The following is a 20158-nucleotide window of genomic DNA, read 5'->3' on the forward strand; positions in this document are numbered from 1 at the left end:
AAGGGGTAACACCTGCGATCAGCTCTAGTGTCAGCTGTGATACATAGCTGACTCCCGCAGCTTCCGGCACCGGCTCCACTTGTAAACCGGTGGCAGAAGCAGGACGTAATAGCTCCGCACGGACGTACTATTATGCCCAGGTGCTCGTAGAGGTTACATTACATTAGAAAAAAAAAACATTGCCATTGTTTCATCGTGGCGCATCCATCTATCTACTGTCAATTTATCCATCTATTATCTGTCTACTGGTCTGCCTATGTCTCTAGTACATAATGCATTAGGAATAATAACAGGTGCACTTAGCACTTGGATGTGTGCTGTGTACATACACACAGGAGCATTAGTAGCACAGCAGTGCGCACAAGCCTGTATGGCCCCCTGGTGGCTGTTTGGATGTGTGTGAGAGCATGCCAACAGAGACCCATGAAGCATTCAAACAGCAGGTTAGCAAAGACAAGCACATCGTCTCCTACAAGCAGTAACAGCTTCATCTCAGCTCTGCTCAACTGGAAGACTGGCAGAATCCAGCTCCTGACGTGTCCTGTGCTACAAGACAAGCCTCTCCTCTGTGCACAAGGGTTCCTGGCACCCAGGTAAGGCTGGCTACAGATGCCAGGGACAGGGTCAAGGAGACCTTCTCCTATGTATGTCCATGTATACTGTCATCATGCACTCTTAACCTTCCAAACTCATCCATGTCTATGCTGCTCATTCCTCAATGCTGCTGAATCTGTGTCTGCTAGATCTCTGCATTTATGTACTAGAAGTTGGCGTTAAAGGGGTTAATGGTTTGATTGTCATCGGAATCAAAGCTTAAAGGAGGTTCCCTGAATAGTCCATGTGTTGTGTGTGCTATGTAAAATTCTGCTGACACCTGCTGAAAGGGAATACTCTATATGATGGAAACAGGTCTATTTTTTTTTTTACTTTGCTGGGTAAGCAAACAATATGGGGCACTGAAGTATTCATGATGGCTGGCACCACTTCATCTTTATCTACGCCAGGGTTGTACCGGTGATAAAGTTGGAATTCCCTTTGTGCGATAGGTGATTTATTCTGGCGACTAGAACGGAAAGATGTAAGGATTTGGGATGATTCTGGAAAGCTTCTGCGTAGGACCATGTACTTGTTGCTTATGTAGAAAGGTATTAAAAGTTATCCCATTGGTTGAATTGTCACATCTGTTGTTGAAAATATAATGGCGTAAAGCTGGTACAGGCTATAAGGCCACATAGAAAACAGCAAAAAAAAAAAAAAAACTTTTATTATAGGAAATATTGATTATATTATAACATCACCCTGTACATTGTAAAAAAAAAAAATAATGGGAAAAAAAAGTTGATCTATGTATATGATAAATTCTTTCTAAACAGCATATATGGGCATGTGATTCCCGGCATACATTATCTTTTATTACTATATTCATATTACAAATCGGTTTTGACTTCTAATGGCTGCATACATTATCTTGCTGGTCTGTATGGTGGGTTCCTTTGATATACTATGCAGCCCTATAACTCTTCCTGCCTGTCATTATGTCACATGAAATAATGTGCTGTAGTTCGCCTGGAGAGATTCCAGTGCGCACGGTAAGAATATATTATGTATAGGTCCAGGAGCATTTGGGCTCAGAAGACGTGTATGTCGGGGTATATCAACCGCTCCCTGGGATATTTCCACTGGTTCTTCCAAATATTTGGGCATCTACCACCTTATCTTTTCTTTTTTTAACGTGACCCTCCCACTCAGTATATTTGCAGCATAGTCCTGATTATCTTCTTACTACTGTATATGTACTCATTTTATATCACTTCAGCGCTCCTAAAATCTAACTTAACCTTAAATCTAACTATCTTAACGTAGACCTAAAACCTGCTGTTAAAGTTGATATAACTGGGATATAAGCAATGTTATTTAGGCCATGGTTGGGGCAGCAACCCAGGACCCAAGGCTCCAGGGTGGCCCATGACCACAAAATCCGCTAGTCTAATACTGACATAATGCTAAAGATAATGGGGCACATTTACTTACCCATCCCGTTGACGCTGCTGATCCGGAATGTCCGACAAGGATTCGGAGCTGGCGCGATTCACTAAGATCGTGCGTCCAATTTCCTGCATGTGTCGCTTCCCTGCTGAGTTCTGCGGGAGTTTACCTTCTTCTTCCCGGTGCATGTAAGTGCTGATCTTGTCCGAATCAGTCGGGTTGTCCGACGGCCACGCCCCGCATGAAAGCCGGCACCGATGCGCCACAATCTGATTGCGTGCGCCAAAAACCCGGGCCAATTCAGCGGGAAACTGAAACATTCGGGAAACCCGACGGAAATGCGTCCGACGAACCCTTAGTAAATGTGCCCCAATATGAAGAGGTGACTTCAACCCTACGCGCCACTATATTGTCACTCTTAATTTGCATATATGCACACAGCAAATTACTACTACTCTTATCCTGTATATATAACATACATGGGGACTGAACAAAACTGCTATCCTACATAAATGGCAATGCACAGTACTATGACTAGATATATAGTTACTACATAAAGCTTATACTACTGTAAATCAGCAAAGTTTGGTTCTGGTGCTATAACTAGGCAATTATTGGAATGTACTTAAAAAACATATACCTATATATACATTTAACAGGCGTCCCAATGCATTGTTAAACGAAATACCCACACGCTGCGACAGAAACTTGTTGGTTTTCTTTAGGCATAAATTTTCTGTATCAATTCCTCATGGTTTTCTATATCTCTGCTTGCTGTCATTCTGTAAGAAGCGTCATTGTTTACTTCCAGTGCATAAACACTGGTCCTTTGTATGCAATGTAACACAGGTGCACGGCTCATTATACCCCTGGTCATGTGATGTCAAACAGGTGCACAGCTCGTTATATCCCTGGTTATGTGACGTCACACAGGTGCACGGGTCGTTATATCCCTGGTCATGTCATGTCACACAGGTACATGGCTTGTTATATCCCTGAAGTAGAATAGGTCCCGAGGAATGAAAAAGGATTTCGGACCGGCGCTGTCCTTGTGATATTGATTCCGACTCAAAATGTCATTTAAAAGGAATAAACGACTGATTTTATTTTTAAAATTTGTTATATCCCTGGTCATGTGATGTCACACCATTGCATGGCTTGTGTATTCCTGGTCATGCAATGTCACACAGGTGCACGGCTTGTTTTATCCCTGGGCATGTGATGTCACACAGGTGCATGGCTTGTTATATTCTTGGTCATGCGGTTTCATACATTTGCATGGCTAGTAAAATCACAGTGAGTTATTAGAGCTGTGTGCTATAACAAGCCGTGCACCTGTGTGACATCACATGATCATGGACTGATTTCTACCTCCTAGAATGACAGCAAGCAGAGATCTAGGATACAGTGAGGAATTGATACAGAAAGTATATTGCAAAATTGTTTAACTTTTCATCACAATATAAACTGTTTCAATGGGATCCATATGGGTCCATTACATGATGTATCTTTATCCAGCTAGTTTTTCATTCCAATAACTGAAAGCTTGACATCAACTTAAGGTCTGATGAAGCTGGAGAAGGGATAGGATACGTATGTTCATATGGAATGAATCTGCTAAAAAATCTGTAAATATCAGAACCTTTTGTTATCTCTTTATGGAGCCTACCCCGTCCCATTCCCTCTTTCAGTAAATACAGATCATACTAAATCAAAATGCATATACTATATAATATATAGGTAGCAATTATAGATTATGTAGAAGATATAGTAAAATAGACCCTATCAATAGCAATAATATAGTAACACTAAGATTGTGCGCCCGATATCCTGCATGTGTCGCTTCCCCGCTCAGGTCTGACAGAGTTCATCTTCTTCTTCCTGGTGTATGTAAGTGCATTGTCTTGTGACACAATTTATATCTCACTCCGAATCAGTCAGATTGTCTGACGGCATGCTCCCCCAATTTCTGTCCCATGAAAGCCAGCGCAGCTGCGCCAAAAACGTTTGTGACACAATCCCAGTGCAGACACCAGTTAAATACCTGTCCAAACCGTGCAATCCCCTAAAAAGGTGCACAGTCCAACGAAAGTGAGTAGCGCATCGTTTAATAAATGAGCCCCTATGTTGTGCTTAATGCAGATTGAAGTTATGTCTATGTATTCCAGGCTCACAACAACTCACACAGAGTATGTGTAGCGTATTTGACCTCCATGTGTCATAGCGTATTTGACCTCCATGTGTCATCTGTTACATAGCAAAGTGTTAAAGGGGTTGGCCACTTTACCTTATGGTTTTTTGTAATGTGTGCGTAAGTGTGAGGGATGGTAATTTACCAATTTACATCTATTAAAAGTTCTGCTCTGCTTTCTTGATATGTAAAGTGAAGCCTCTTCATCTTTTACCTCATCAGCCAGACATTCCTATCCATAAAATGGCTGCAGATAGTCCTTTGATCCCAACTGTCCATGACCAATCGCCTTGCCAGGACCTTTTGATAGCATTGATGAATATAAGATTAAGGTCCTGGCAGGATGATGGCACATGACCCTTCATCTGTGCCCATTTTATGGACAGGAATGGTCTGGCTGATGAGGTAATGGACAGGAGGCTTCACTTTACACACATTTTACAAAAAACATGAGGTAAAGTGGCCAACCCCTTTAAGCTTAATCGTTCAGACTGTCTATAGGGATATTATACTGCATATATAGAAGGTATAACACCTTATAGATGACATGGCGATCTGTTGTCATCATTACAGTGACGTGGCCATGTCTTGAGGATTGTACAGTTGCCTGACCTCTATAGCGAGGAGCAGGGAAGCGGCTGTGAACCGCAGCTGATATGTCTCCAGATGCTTCCACCATTTCAGAAGACATCATCATCAGATCTATGGATTTGTGATGTAGATGGGTCATAACAATAGATCTGATCCATAGCAGGAAAATCAATAGGACTCTCAGTTATATGAGATAGAGATTTGCAGGGGGCACGGAGAGGGAAAGGTCAGCTCCAGGCTATAGATCACAATTGGGCGCTGTATTATGCGTTAGATATAAGCACTTGTTTCATTTATCATTGTGACTTTGTGATAAGAGTGTTTACCGCTATCATTACTCTGCCATACTGTACCACAGCACCAATTTATGTTATCAGAGGACACTTTCTTATGGGATCTTTAGTAATGCTATAAGCTATTTGCTGATGATAGATCACACGTAGCGTTTTATCAGCAGAACCCATATTCGCTTAGTGCAATCTTTTCATTGATCTTTGAGATATACAATAGCTTGGGAGAAATTAAACTGCTTATTGGATGATTTATGGTCATATACAAGGCCACAGCCAGTGCAATGTATGAAGAATAGCCTTCATTAAATAGTATATGACATCATCCATATTTCTTCTTACTAATGACCCTGTTGAGGTCTGCATTGTACTGTCCCTCTCCTATTCTTTCTTAATAGTTATAAAACTCTATACGGGCCGATATATTCAGCACTGGACAGCGTCATTGTATAAAAATCATATTATTACGATAATAATCTTTATTTCATAGTAATAATCTTTATTTATATAGCGACATCATAATCTGTAGCGATTTACAAATCATGGGGACAATTAAAATACTACATGACAGAGTCATGTGGTGCAATAGGAGTGAGGGCCCTAGTCGCAAGAGCTTACAGTCTATGAGGATGAGGAGGTGACACAAGAGATTACAGCCTATGAGGATGAAGGGTTGACACAAGAGCTTACAGTCTATGAGGATGAGGAGGTGACACAAGAGATTACAGCCTATGAGGATGAAGGGTTGACACAAGAGCTTACAGCCTATGAGGATGAGGAGGTGACACAAGAGTTTACAGGATGAGGGAGTGACACAAGAGCTTACAGTCTATGAGGATGAAGAGCTGACACAAGAGCTAACAGTCCATGAGGATGAGGAGGTGACACAAGAGTTTAAAGTCTATGAGGATGAAGAGCTGACACAAGAGCTAACAGTCTATGAGGATGAGGAGGTGACACAAGAGTTTACAGGATGAGGGGGTGACACAAAAGCTTACAGTCTATGAGGATGAGGGGGTGACACAAGAGCTTACAGCCTATGAGGATGAGGGGGTGACACAAGAGTTTACAGTTTGTGAGGATGAGGGGGGTGACACAAGAGCTTACAGTCTATGAGGATGAGGGGGTGACACAAGAGCTTACAGTCTATGAGGATGAGGGAGTGAAACAAGAGCTTACAGTCTATGAGGATGAAGGGGTGACACAAAAGCTTACAGTCTATGAGGATGAGGGGGTGACACAAGAGCTTACAGCCTATGATGATCAGGGGGTGACACAAGAGTTTACAGTTTGTGAGGATGAGGGGGTGACACAAGAGCTTACAGTCTATGAGGATGAGGGGGTGACACAAGAGCGTACAGTCTATGAGGATGAGGGTGAAACACAAGAGCTTACATTCTTTGAGGATGGGGGGATGACACAAGAGCTTACATTCTATGAGGATGAGGGGGTGACACAAGAGCTTACAGTCTATGAGGATGAGGGGGATACACGAGAGCTTACATTCTTTGAGGATGGGGGGATGACACAGGAGCTTACAGTCTATGAGGATGAGGGGTGACACAAGAGCTTACAGTCTATGAGTATGAAGGGGTGACACAAGAGCTTACAGTCTATGAGGATGAGGGGGTGACACAAGAGCTTACAGTGTATGAGGATGAGGGGGTGACACAAGAGCTTACAGTCTATGAGTATGAAGGGGTGACACAAGAGCTTACAGTCTATGAGGATGAGGGGGTGACACAAGAGCTTACAGTGTATGAGGATGAGGGGGTGACACAAGAGCTTACAGTCTATGAGGATGAGGAGGTGACTCAAGAGCTTACAGTCTATGAGGATGTGGGGGTGACACAAGAGCTTACAGCCTATGAGGATGAGGGGGTGACACAAGAGCTTACAGCCTATGAGGATGAGGAAGTGACACAAGAACGTCATCTTAGTGATGCCTAGTTTTTCCACTGAGAACAGAAGTATTGAGCGTTACCATCATGTGTCAGGGGGCCTTATATGTGTTCTTCAACCACTTTTAGGACTGGGGCACTTTTTTGGATTGCACTAAAACCACTTAGTCTTCATTTATACATCTATTCCCCTGCAGTTTTGTACTTTGAGCACATAATGGTATTGTATTGCAAACAACCTATCAGTGTGATTGGATTATTATCGCCTTCAAAGGATTTACCAAAAGGCTGGAACAGAGAAAATCTTACAAAATAAGACAAAAAGATGTTACCATCCTTAAAGGGGTATTCTCATCTGAGCACTCACATTCAGTTTCATTAATCTGCCATATATAAACATTTCTTCAATTAGATGTTATTAAAAAAAATATTCCAGTGTGAAGATAATTTCTCATAAATGTAGCCATGTTGTCCCTTAGAAACGAGATAGCTTCCTCGGATACGGCCACCTCTGCTGGAGAGATTGCACAAAGAAACAAAAGCTTATTGTATATAAAATGTCCAGGAGTTACTGCAGGTCCCACAGCCGTCGTGTGGTAATGATTGCTGAATCCTGGTGGTCCGGCAGGACTCTATAGCGCAAGTCTGGCCACCGCTGCCAGAGTGTGACGTGGTCGTATCCGGGGAAGCTATCTCGTTTCTAAGGGACAACAAGGGACAACATGGCTACATTTATGAGAAATTATCTTCACACAGGAACATTTTTTTAATTAACATCCAATTGAAGAAATGTTTACATAAGGCAAATTAATTTGTAAATGTAAATGCCCAGATGGGAATACCCCTTTAAGGAAAATCTACCAAAAAAATCTTATTCATAGATCCAGCCAAGGTAACTGTGATAATCTTCTTATGTTTGCTACCACAACCTCCTTCTAAAATCAACTTTAAAATCAGGGATGAAGGGCTCTGGTGGTTGTTTCCAGAGCCCCTGAGGGCTGCAGCTTCACATGCTATTCCAATGAGTAGAGCAGGTAGGAGGGGTTATGTGTCCTTCAGAGCCCTTCAGAATCATAAACCATAAGCTGTCGGCCCAAATTTGGCTACATTTATGTGTGCTCTGGCTACGCGTGCCATTCTTTGGTCACTCATTGAATTAAGGACACGTGAATATTGCAGGGCTGCTGGAATGGGGAACTGAAGAAGGGTAAGTGTAAGTGTCATAATTCATTCACTTCCCCCTGCCCCGGTTTTTCTAATAAAACCAGAAAACCACTCCATTAGACCCAATACCATTGTGTGTATGTGCACTAATAATTATGTTGGGCTATTTTTGGCTTGGGTTTTACATTCTGCGGAGCATTGATCATGATATGATACATTATAGACCTCTGAGATGAGATTCTGTTATACTTCTGTATTCTAAATCCTGTCAATGGAGGTTACTTGTCAATCATCATTTACCCAAAACTGTTGGCAGGCATGACATCTCCTAATGAGGACCTGTCACCTTTCTTGGTTTGTCTGTTATGGGTTATTCTCTCATTCTCCCTAATATACCCATGTGCCTTACCTGCCTGTACACAATCACTGAGTATTTCTCAAGTCAATAATAAGTCCTGAAACTTTCTTTTCTACTTTGTGCAGAGCCTGCATCTTTATTAAAGGGAACCTGTCACCAGGAGACCCATTTTTAGCACTCCCCCAGTCCCCACAGAGCATAGTACATACACTGCCAAAGAGTTTTTGTATAAAAAAATAGGTTTTACAGAAAAAAAGATATGTAATATAGTACCTTTCAATACCATGTGCTGTGTGACTAGGCACTCGTGACCTGGGAATGGCTGTAAAGGAGCAGTCCCCCCCCCACCCTTGGGAAACTGCTCCTCCATGTGTTACATGTTATATATGTGTTATATGCTCTATATGTGTGCTTATGTGTGCGTGAGTGGATAAATGTTTGTGTAAGAGTGTGGAACTGTATGTTTGTGTACATAGTTATATGAGTTTAATATGTATATTTTAAAGCAGGAAGTGGGGCTCTATTCAGAAGTCTGCTATGGGGACCTGCCTCTCCTAATTATGACCCTTGGTGCTGGTGTATACAATTTTGGTTGCATCAGGCAGGATCCGAATGTAAATCTTCTTCTGACTAGCTTTTCTTGTTTGCTGGCTGCAGTGTCTCTCTTCCTCCTACCCCTTCCCCCTGCATTCTAAGACAAGCTCACACACAGACACTCACAGACACTTCCTGCCGGCAAGCAGCAGTGTGAGAAGACTTACTCTACAAGCTGCTGATGAGATCTTTATAGCAGGGGAAGGATTTATAGCACAGTTTGCTGTGTGTGTTATAGCTGAGATAAAGCACAGATGTAGCAGGGCTGGATTCGGGTCTGCCGGGATTCACTAAGGTCGTGCACCCGATATCCAGCAGGTGTCGCTGCTGCCCCGAGGTCCGCCAGAGTTCACCTTCTTCTTCCCGGTGCATATAAGTGCTGATGCGCCACAATACGATCACGTCCGCCAAAACCCGGGGCAATTCAGCGCAAAGCGGCGCAAATTGGAAATATTCAGGAAAACCCAACGGAATTATGGCCGCAGGAACGTTATTAAATGTACCCCATTCTGTTTTATATTCATTTCATCTCATGGATCTCATCATCTCTCATATGTCTCATCTGTACCTTTTTCTGTGTCAGATACTAGTAAAATATTGAAAAGCTAAATGAAAGTGTAGATACAACTGGACCTTGATAATCTAAGCACTTTGTCAGCACATAGCACTAGAGGGATCATGAAGTGTCTTAGAGAGTCCCTGCCCACACTCTGGAATTTTACACTGACCTTCACTGAGTGAAAGTAAAATTGTAATGTAAGGGGTTAAAATGATCTTTATTGTGTAAACATCACTAGGGGATGTTCATGCAGAATACAGGGAAAGGCTGCAGCTTTCAATACAGGTACATATACATGCAGAGACATGCTTAATAGAGATATTATTGAAATGTCCCCTTGTCCAGGAGGTGCGTTCTGTACTGTCTAAATATTCCATGCTTTCTAAAAGAAATAACAGAAAAATATAACATCCTTATAAGCAAAGATTTCTTAAAATTGATTTTATTAATTATTTCTTTATTTTTACTCCTAGAGATAAAAATATAACTGGGAAGTAATGTTCAGCTCTTACTTTCAAGTTTAAGTGAAACTCCATACTAAAAATGGATACTCTATGTGCCCATACAATATTTTAAAATGTAAGTTATACAATCTAATTTTAAATAATAAAGATACCCTGTGGGGGCTGCTAAAATACTAAACCAAAACTTCTGCCCCTACCTGCGCTTCTCCTCTTGGGTGCTTCCTGACAGTAGGTGGGTGTCCATGTCAGTAAGCCAATAGCTGTAGGGGATCATCTAAAAAAAAATCCTGTGTTTTTGGGAGACAACCAAGAAATGGCAGAAGGGACCAGAGGCATTGGTAAAAGAGAGGCAAGGGGGTGACCATTTATTATTTCAGCTGCTGCTACAGAGTTCCTTTACATCTAATTTTATTTCATTGCACAACCCATTTATGTGTAAGATTAGGCCTATGTAATCCTTTTTTTTTTTACTATTGTATATTCTGTTTTTTGTTTTTTTTCTTTAGGTTTTTTGAGCTAATATACTCTCTACAGTCATTATATACACCTTCCTTTTACTTTCTTTCTTTACTGATTTATAATTGTTTTCTCAGAAAAACCTTTTGGGAAAAGCAATTTATTTCTGTTTTACTTGCAGATCTTCTTTTAATCCTCCATTGACTTGCCTTAGGTAAGACAAAACATAGTGTGGAATAAGATTAGCAGATGCTAAATATTTCAGATCATGCATCAGTTTCCTGGATTAGAGAAAGTGAATAATATTCAGTGAAAACACAGACTTTTGGCATATTTGAAATTGTATATCTTGGATACAGTTTCCCTGAAATTCATGTATGTATTCATGGCCTGCTGCACAGTGTCTATATCCAAGAGTCCTCAAAGTCCTAACAAATCTTATGTTTTCAGCTGTAGATGCCTTACTTTTACATAATACACCACTAGAGATGAGCGAACATACTCGTCCGAGCTTGATGCTCGTTCGAGCATTAGCGTACTCGAAACTGCTTGTTGCTCGGACGAATACTTCGCCCGCTCGAGAAAATGACAGCTCCCGCCGTTTTGCTTTTTGGCGGCCAGAAACAGAGCCAATCACAAGCCAAGAGACTCTGCACTCCACCCAGCATGACGTGGTACCCTTACACGTCGATAGCAGTGGTTGGCTGGCCAGATCAGGTGACCCTGGGATAGACAAGCCGCTGCCCGCGCTGCTCGGATCATTCTGTGTCTGGATGCCGCTAGGGAGAGAGCTGCTGCTGGTCAGGGAAAGCGTTAGGGTGTTCTATTAGAATAGTGTTAGGCAGGAGTGATTCAACAAGAACCCAACAGCCCTTCTTAGGGCTACAATAACGTTATACTTTTTTTTTTTTGTTTGCTTGTGGCTGGGCTTGCTGGCACTAGTAGTGCAGCTAGTACCATATTGTGAGGAATTAGCAGGGGGACTTGCTACCGTTGTGTTTAGCTCTTAGTGACACACATATCCACCTCAAACACCAAAGTGGGAAAATTTATTAGGGGTTTCATTTCAATTAGGCACAGTCTGCCATTTACTTTTTATTTTACGTTTATTTTTTCATAACTCAGTGTCATCTCATCAGTGTGCTTTCATACTTGGCTAGAAAATAGCCATAGGAGAATCCAAACGGCTTACTTACACCTACAGTAGCGTTATATATATTTGATTTCTGGTTGATCTGCTGGTGGCTGTCCTTGCTGCAGTGCATCTACTAGCAAATTGTGAGCAATTTGTAGTGAGACTTGCGACCGCTGTGTTTTGCGCTTAGTGACGCACATATCCATCGCAAAGACCGAAGTGGGAAAATGTATTAGGGGTTGGATTTCAATTAGGCACAGTCTGCCATTTCCTTTTTTATTTTACGTTTATTTTTTTAATAACTCAGCGTCATCTCATCTGGCATAGCAGTGTGCTTTCATACTTGGCTAGAAAATAGCCATAGGAGAATCCAAACGGCTTACTTACGCCTACAGTAGCGTTATATATATTTGATTTCTGGTTGATCTGCTGGTGGCTGTACTTGCTGTAGTGCATCTACTAGCAAATTGTGAGCAATTTGTAGTGAGACTTGCGACCGCTGTGTTTTGCGCTTAGTGACGCACATATCCATCGCAAAGACCGAAGTGGGAAAATTTATTAGGGGTTGGATTTCAATTAGGCACAGTCTGCCATTTCCTTTTTTATTTTACGTTTATTTTTTTAATAACTCAGCGTCATCTCATCTGGCATAGCAGTGTGCTTTCATACTTGGCTAGAAAATAGCCATAGCAATAGGATAGCATCGTTTGGTTTTAAAAACTAAAAAACACAAAAAAACACAAAAAACACAAAAAAAAGTTAAAAAAAAATCAAAGTTATAACTCTCATTTTCAAAATGTTTAACCCGAGGGCTAGGGGTAGAGGACGAGGGCGGGGACGTGGGCGTCCAACTACTGCAGGGGTCAGAGGCCGTGGTCCTGGGCGGGGTGAGACACCACCTGCTTATGAGGGAGCAGGGGAACGCCGCAGAGCTACACTCCCTAGGTTCATGTCTGAAGTTACTGGGACTCGTGGTAGAGCACTGTTGAGGCCAGAACAGTGCGAACAGGTGATGTCGTGTATTGCCGACAATGCTTCAAGCAATTTGTCCACCAGTCAGTCTTCCACGCAGTCCACCCATGTCACCGAAATCGGCACTCCTCCAGCTCCTGCACCTCAGCCTCCTCCCCCCCAGTCTGCCCCCTCCCAGGAAAATTTGGCATTTGAACCGGCATACTCTGAGGAACTGTTTTCTGGACCCTTCCCACAGTCACAAACCACTTGTCCGGTTGCTGCTGAGCAATTTTCCGATGCCCAGGTTTTCCACCAGTCGCAGTCTGTGGGTGATGATGACCTTCTTGACGTAGTGGAAGAAGTGTGTAAAGAGGTGTCCGACGATGAGGAGACACGGTTGTCAGACAGTGGGGAAGTTGTTGTCAGGGCAGGAAGTCCGAGGGGGGAGCAGACTGAGGGATCGGAGGATGATGAGGTGACAGACCCAAGCTGGGTTGATAGGCCGGGTAAACACAGTGCTTCTGAGACGGAGGAGAGTCCTCGACCAGAACAGGTTGGAAGAGGCAGTGGTGGGGCCAGACGGAGAGGCAGGGCCAGACCTGGTGCATCAGCGCCAAATATGTCAACTAGTGAAGCTCCCGTGGCGAGGGCTCCTGCGGCGAGGGCTAGATTTTCAGAAGTCTGGAGGTTCTTTAAGGAAACACCGGATGACCGACGGACTGTGGTGTGCAACATTTGCCAAACCAGGATCAGCAGGGGTTCCACCACTAATAGCTTAACTACCACCAGTATGCGCAGGCATATGAATGCTAAACACCCCACTCAGTGGCAACAAGCCCGTTCACCTCCGGCCGTGCACACCACTGCTCCTTCCCCTGTGTCAGCTGATAGTCAGCCCCCTGCCCAGGACCCTGCCACAAAAACCCCATCGTCGCCTCCACGATCCTCCACAGCATCCACCAGCGTTCAGCTCTCCATACCCCAGACGCTGGAGCGGAAACGCAAATATAGTGCAACCCACCCGCACGCCTAAGCCCTTAATGTCCACATCTCCAGATTGCTCAGCCTGGAGATGCTGCCCTATAGGCTAGTAGAGACCGAGGCCTTTCGCAACCTCATGGCGGCGGCCGCCCCTCGGTATTCGGTCCCCAGCCGCCACTACTTTTCCCGATGTGCCGTCCCAGCCCTGCACCAGCACGTGTCAGACAACATCATCCGTGCCCTGACCAACGCCGTTTCTGACAAGGTCCATCTGACCACGGACACGTGGACGAGTGCTGCCGGGCAGGGCCACTATATATCGCTGACGGCACATTGGGTTAACTTGGTGGAGGCTGGGACCGAGTCTGACCCTGCGGCTGGTCATATACTGCCGACGCCAAGGATTGCGGGGCCTACCTCGGTCCAGGTGTTTCAGGCCTACTATGCCTCCTCCTCCTCCCACCCCTCCTCCACCTCCTCCTCCGAACGACCATCCGTGGGCATGGCGCCATCAGTCGGTAGCTCTAGGCACAGCAGCAGTGCCGTCGCTAAGCGACAGCAGGCGGTGCTCAAACTGCTGAGCCTAGGCGATAAAAGGCACACCGCCCAAGAACTATTACAGGGCATCACGGCGCAGACTGATCTGTGGCTGGCACCGGTGAACCTGAAGCCAGGCATGGTTGTGTGTGACAACGGCCGTAACCTGGTGGCGGCTCTGCAACTCCATGCTCCATGCCTGGCCCATGTGTTAAATCTGATAGTGCAGCGTTTCCTCAAGACATACCCCAATCTGTCTGATTTGCTCACGAAGGTGCGCCGCATCTGTGCGCATTTCAGGAAGTCCAGCACAGATGCTGCCACTCTCAGGGCAGCGCAGCGCCGCCTCCAACTGCCCGCTCACCGACTGTTGTGCGACGTGCCCACGAGGTGGAATTCAACACTGACCATGTTATCCAGAGTTTACCAGCAGCGCCGAGCGATTGTAGACTGCCAGATGTCAACTTCCACCAGAACTGGTAGTCAGGTCAGTCAGCTTCCTCAAGTCTACAATGAGGGGTGGACGTGGATGTCTGATATCTGTCAGGTGCTGAGTAACTTTGAGGAGTCAACACAGATGGTCAGTGGCGATGCCGCCATCATCAGCCTCACCATCCCGCTGCTTGGCCTGTTGAAAAAATCTCTGATCAGCATGAAGTCGGAAGCTTTGCGCTCGTCACAAGAGACGGGGGAAGAAGATTCCCTTGTTGATAGCCAAAGCACCCTTAGGTCTGTTTCTCAGCGCATATCGGAGGAGGTGGAGGTGGAGGAGGATGAGGAGGAAGAGGAGGAGAATGTTGGCGAGACACAAGAGGGGACCATTGTTGAGTCCTTCACTGTTCAGCGTGTATGGGCAGAAGAAGAGGAGTTGATGGAGTTGGAGGAGGAGGAAATGGACAGTCAGGCCAGTGAGGGGAGTGAATTCTTACGCGTTGGTACTCTGGCGCATATGGCAGATTTCATGCTAGGCTGCCTATCCCGTGACCCTCGCGTTCAAAGAATTTATTCCAGCACCGATTACTGGGTGTTCACTCTCCTGGACCCACGGTACAAGCAAAATCTTTCCACTCTCATCCCTGGAGAGGAAAGGAGTGTGAGAATGCATGAATACCAGCAGGCCCTGGTGCACAAGCTGAAACAGTATTTCCCTTCTGACAGCGCTAGCGGCAGAGTGCGTAGTTCTGCGGGACAAGTAGCGAGGGAGAGTAGGCGAGCAGGCAGCTTGTCCAGCACTGGCAAGGGTACGCTTTACAAGGCTTTTGCCAGCTTTATGTCACCCCAGCAAGACACTGTCACCTGTCCCCAGTCTCGGCAGAGTAGGGCTGATCTTTACAGAAAGATGGTGAGGGAGTACGTAGCTGACCATACCATTGTCCTAAATGATCACACAGCTCCCTACAACTACTGGGTTTCAAAGCTGGACATGTGGCACGAACTGGCGCTGTACGCCTTGGAGGTTCTTGCCTGCCCTGCCGCTAGCGTCTTGTCCGAGCGGGTTTTCAGTGCAGCTGGTGGCATCATCACCGATAAGCGTACACGCCTGTCGACTGACAGCGCTGACAGGCTGACGCTTATTAAGATGAATAAAGCCTGGATTTCTCATAATTTCCAATCTCCACCAGGTGAAGGAAGCTCAACCTGAATAATTTATCCACTCCTCCTCCTCCTCATTTTCCTCCTTCTCCTCCTCTTTGTACAGTAAAGCAGAGGAAACTGGCTATTTTTTGACAGGGCCCACTGGCTCTAGCTATAGTACTTTATGCATTTAATTTTTCTGGAGGGCCACCGACCCGGTCCTCTGTTTTAAACAATTTTTGGGAGTGCCACATACAGGCACTCAATCTATTCAATTTTTCTGGAGGGCCACCAACCTGCTCCTCTGGTTTGAAAACTTTTTTGGACTGCTACATACAGGCACTCAATCTATTTCATTTTTCTGGGGGGCCACCTACCTGCTCCTCTGGTTTGAAAACTTTTTTGGACTGCCACATACAGGCACTCAATCTATTCCATTTTTCTGGAGGGCCACCTACCTGCTCCTCTGGTTTGAAAACTTTTTTGGACTGCCACATACAGGCACTCAATCTATTCCATTTTTCTGGAGGGCCACCTACCTGCTCCTCTGGTTTGAAAACTTTTTTGGACTGCCACATACAGGCACTCAATCTATTCCATTTTTCTGGAGGGCCACCTACCTGCTCCTCTGGTTTGAAAACTTTTTTGGACTGCCACATACAGGCACTCAATCTATTCCATTTTTCTGGAGGGCCACCTACCTGCTCCTCTTGTTTGAAAACTTTTTTGGACTGCCACATACAGGCACTCAATCTATTCCATTTTTCTGGAGGGCCACCTACCTGCTCCTCTGGTTTGAAAACTTTTTTGGACTGCCACATACAGGCACTCAATCTATTCCATTTTTCTGGAGGGCCACCTACCTGCTCCTCTTGTTTGAAAACTTTTTTGGACTGCCACATACAGGCACTCAATCTATTCCATTTTTCTGGAGGGCCACCTACCTGCTCCTCTGGTTTGAAAACTTTTTTGGACTGCCACATACAGGCACTCAATCTATTCCATTTTTCTGGAGGGCCACCTACCTGCTCCTCTGGTTTGAAAACTTTTTTGGACTGCCACATACAGGCACTATCCAAATTAAATTGTCTCCATAGCAGCCTCCACACGTTGTCTCCATTGCTACCTCCAAAAGTCGTCCATATAGCTGCCTCCATACATCGTCCCTTTATCAAACGAGGTGTGTCAGGCAGAAATTTGGGTTGTTTTCATGGATTCCACATCAAAGTTGTTAACTTTGTCGCCACCCAGCTGTGTTATCCACAAAATATACTGGCAAACTTTTATCATTTACCAATATTATTTCAGCGCTTCTTGCGCTTCTGTTTACATTCCCCTCACCCGCCATATCCTAAACTTATAAGAACGCTACTACACTTGATCTTATACAAAAGGTTCTTAGAAGTGCTGTTTGGGGAGTAGCCTAGAGACACGGGCTTGGATTGGCGAAAGCTCGCCTGGCAGCGGAGCGCCAGCTCCATGCCAAGATCCAACTAACATAGTTTTAACTGCAGCACCTTTAATCTACTACTAGTTCACTGCCTCCATACATGGTCCCCTTATCAAACGAGCTTTGTCAGGCAGAATTTTGGGTTGTTTTTATGGCTTCCACAACAAACTTGTTAACTTTGTCGCCACCCTGCTGTGTTATCCACAAAATATACTGGCAAACTTTTATCATTTACCCATATTTTTTCAGCGCTTCTTGCGCATCTGTTTACATTCCCCTCACCCGCCATATCCCAAACTTATAAGAACGCTACTACACTAAACTTGGTGCACGCTGGGACCGAGTCTGACCCTGGGGCTGGTGATATACTGCCGACGCAGAGGATTGCGGGGCCTACCTCGGTCCAGGTCTCAAAGGCCTACTATACCTCCTCCTCCTCCCACCCCTCCTCCACCTCCGAATTACCATCCGTGGCCATGGCGCCATCAGTCGGTAGCTCTAGGCACAGCAGCAGTGCCGTCGCTAAGCGACAGCAGGCGGTGCTCAAACTGCTGAGCCTAGCCGATAAAAGGCACACCGCCCAAGAGCTATTACAGGGCATTCCACATCAAACTTGTTAACTTTCTCGCCACCCTGCTGTGTGAACCACAAAAGATACTGGCAAACTTTTATCATTTACCGATATTATTTCAGCGCTTCTTGCGCATCTGTTTACATTCCCCTCTCTCGCCATATCCCAAACTTATAAGAATGCTACTACACTTGATCTTATACAAAAGGTTCTTAGAAGTGCTGTTTGGGGAGTAGCCTAGAGACAGGGGCTTGGATTGGTGAAAGCTCGCCTGGAAGCGGAGCGCCAGCTCCATCCCAAGATACAACTAACATAGTTTTAAGTGCAGCACCTTTAATCTACTACTAGTTCACTGCCTCCATAATAATAATAATAATAATCTTTATTTATATAGCGCCATCATATTCCGTAGCGCTTTACAAATCATAGGAAACAAATACAAATGTAATGTAACAGAGCACAACATTTGTATGGAATAACAGGAGTGAGGTCCCTGCTCGCCAGAGCTTACGGTTTATGAAGATGATGGGGTAACACGAGGTAAAAGAATTTTTAATGGTCAAGCCATTCTTCTTAGGGAATAGAACAAAATATAATAAATGGAATTGCTGTCGCTTGAACCACTCAGCCGTCAGTTAGTAGAAGAGTTAAAACTTCATGCAGTTAATGAGTGTTATAGGCTTGCCTAAAGAAATGGGTTTTAAGAGCACGTTTGAAACTTTGGAGGTTAGGTATTAGTCTGATAGTCCGGGCAGAGCATTCGATAGAATTGGTGCAGCTCTAGAGAAGTCTTGGAGATGCGAGTGGGAGGTCCGCACTAGGGTAGAGGTTGATCTAAGATCACTGGCGGATCTAAGAGCACGGGTTGGGCGATAGACTGAGATAAGAGAGGAGAGGTAGGGGGGTGCAGCATTATACAGAGCTTTATGGATGAGGGTTATTATTTTAAACTGTATTCGAAAGGAGACTGGCAGCCAGAGCAGCGACTGGCATGAACTGTAAGCATACATGGTCCCCTTATCAAACGAGCTGTGTCAGGCAGAATATTGGGTTATTTTCATGGCTTCCACAACAAACTTGTTAACTTTGTCGCCACCCTGCTGTGTCATCCACAAAATATACTGGCAAACTTTTATCATTTACCAATATTATTTCAGCGCTTCTTGCGCATCTGTTTCCATTCCCCTCACCCGCCATATCCTAAACTTATAAGAACGCTATTACACTTGATCTTATACAAAAGGTTCTTAGAAGTGCTGTTTGGGGAGTAGCCTAGAGACAGGGGCTTGGATTGGCGAAAGCTCGCCTGGCAGCGGAGCGCCAGCTCCATCCCAAGATCCAACTAACATAGTTTTAACTGCAGCACCTTTAATCTACTACTAGTCCACTGCCTCCATACATGGTCCCCTTATCAAACGAGCTGTGTCGGGCAGAATTTTGGGTTGTTTTCATGGCTTCCATGTTAACTTTGTCGCCACCCTGCTGTGTAATCCACAAAATATACTGGCAAACTTTTATCATGTACCGATATTATTTGAGCGCTTCTTGCTCACCTCCTTTGGTTCCTCTCTGCCACCCATTGGTTTGAAGCCTGAGTCCATTTAGGGTATGTCGCCATGCCACTCTCTAGCCTGCCGCTGCTGCCGCTGCCTCTGCATGAAGTCCCCTATAGTGTCAGGGTCAATTATTGGATGTTTTAGATGCTATCTAGCTTCATTCTGTCACTCTGTCATGGCCATGCTGTTGCCCATAATTTTGGCATAATGGTGCGATTAAGCAGCCTCAGAGGCATCCATGCATGCTGCCCCTGCTGTTTCCTGTCCATTTCCGTGGTGTTTCCATCCTTTTCTGAGGTTCCCAGGTGTTTGGCCAAGCTTCCCTGTGCAGAGCCTTGGTCCCCTTGAAAAATGCTCGAGTCTCCCATTGACTTCAATGGGGCTCGTTATTCGAGACGAGCACTCGAGCATCGGGAAAAGTTCGTCTCGAATAACGAGTACCCGAGCATTTTAGTGCTCGCTCATCTCTATACACCACCAATTACTTCACGGCTGCCATGAAAACCTACTTCTTACATGATGAGTAGAGACGTCTTTCTAAGAACGTGGATATGCTCTTGGCATGATTGATGACCTGCTAAGGATTACCTCTGGTGACCCAAGAGTCCACCAATATTCTCCATAGGAAGGAATGCATGGAAAGCTGGTCCTGCGGTCTTCATTAGGGCAGTCCAGATGGATCTTTCCATATCTTTTTTGCTGCCTCGACATGTCACATGATGAGCAGCTTTTTGAAAAAATAATAACCTTATTTTATGGGGTTATTAAGTTTTGTTGGTAAATTTTGTAGTGTTTCAAAGAAATAGTTTCATGAGAAATTGGAGTCCTTCACTAAAATCCAGCTG

The 20158-nt window shown here is 44.7% G+C and overlaps 1 protein-coding gene across 2 annotated transcripts in view; it reads left to right on the forward strand.

Annotated features, from left to right (window-relative positions):
- The first annotated feature begins 398 nt into the window (after nucleotides 1-398).
- RAP1GAP2 (RAP1 GTPase activating protein 2) overlaps nucleotides 399-20158 on the forward strand; it is a 517296-nt gene continuing 497536 nt past the window's right edge. Inside the window, exon 1 of one of the 2 annotated variants that reach the window (XM_072138202.1) lies at nucleotides 399-593. In XM_072138202.1, coding sequence (XP_071994303.1) covers nucleotides 424-593 — 170 coding nt within the window. In that variant the 5' untranslated portion in view covers nucleotides 399-423. The remainder of the gene's footprint in view (nucleotides 594-20158) is intronic. The other variant, XM_072138205.1, reaches the window with a different exon arrangement.

This window comes from Engystomops pustulosus, chromosome 2, assembly GCF_040894005.1.
Source record: "Engystomops pustulosus chromosome 2, aEngPut4.maternal, whole genome shotgun sequence".
NCBI classification, from domain to species: Eukaryota; Metazoa; Chordata; class Amphibia; order Anura; family Leptodactylidae; genus Engystomops; species Engystomops pustulosus.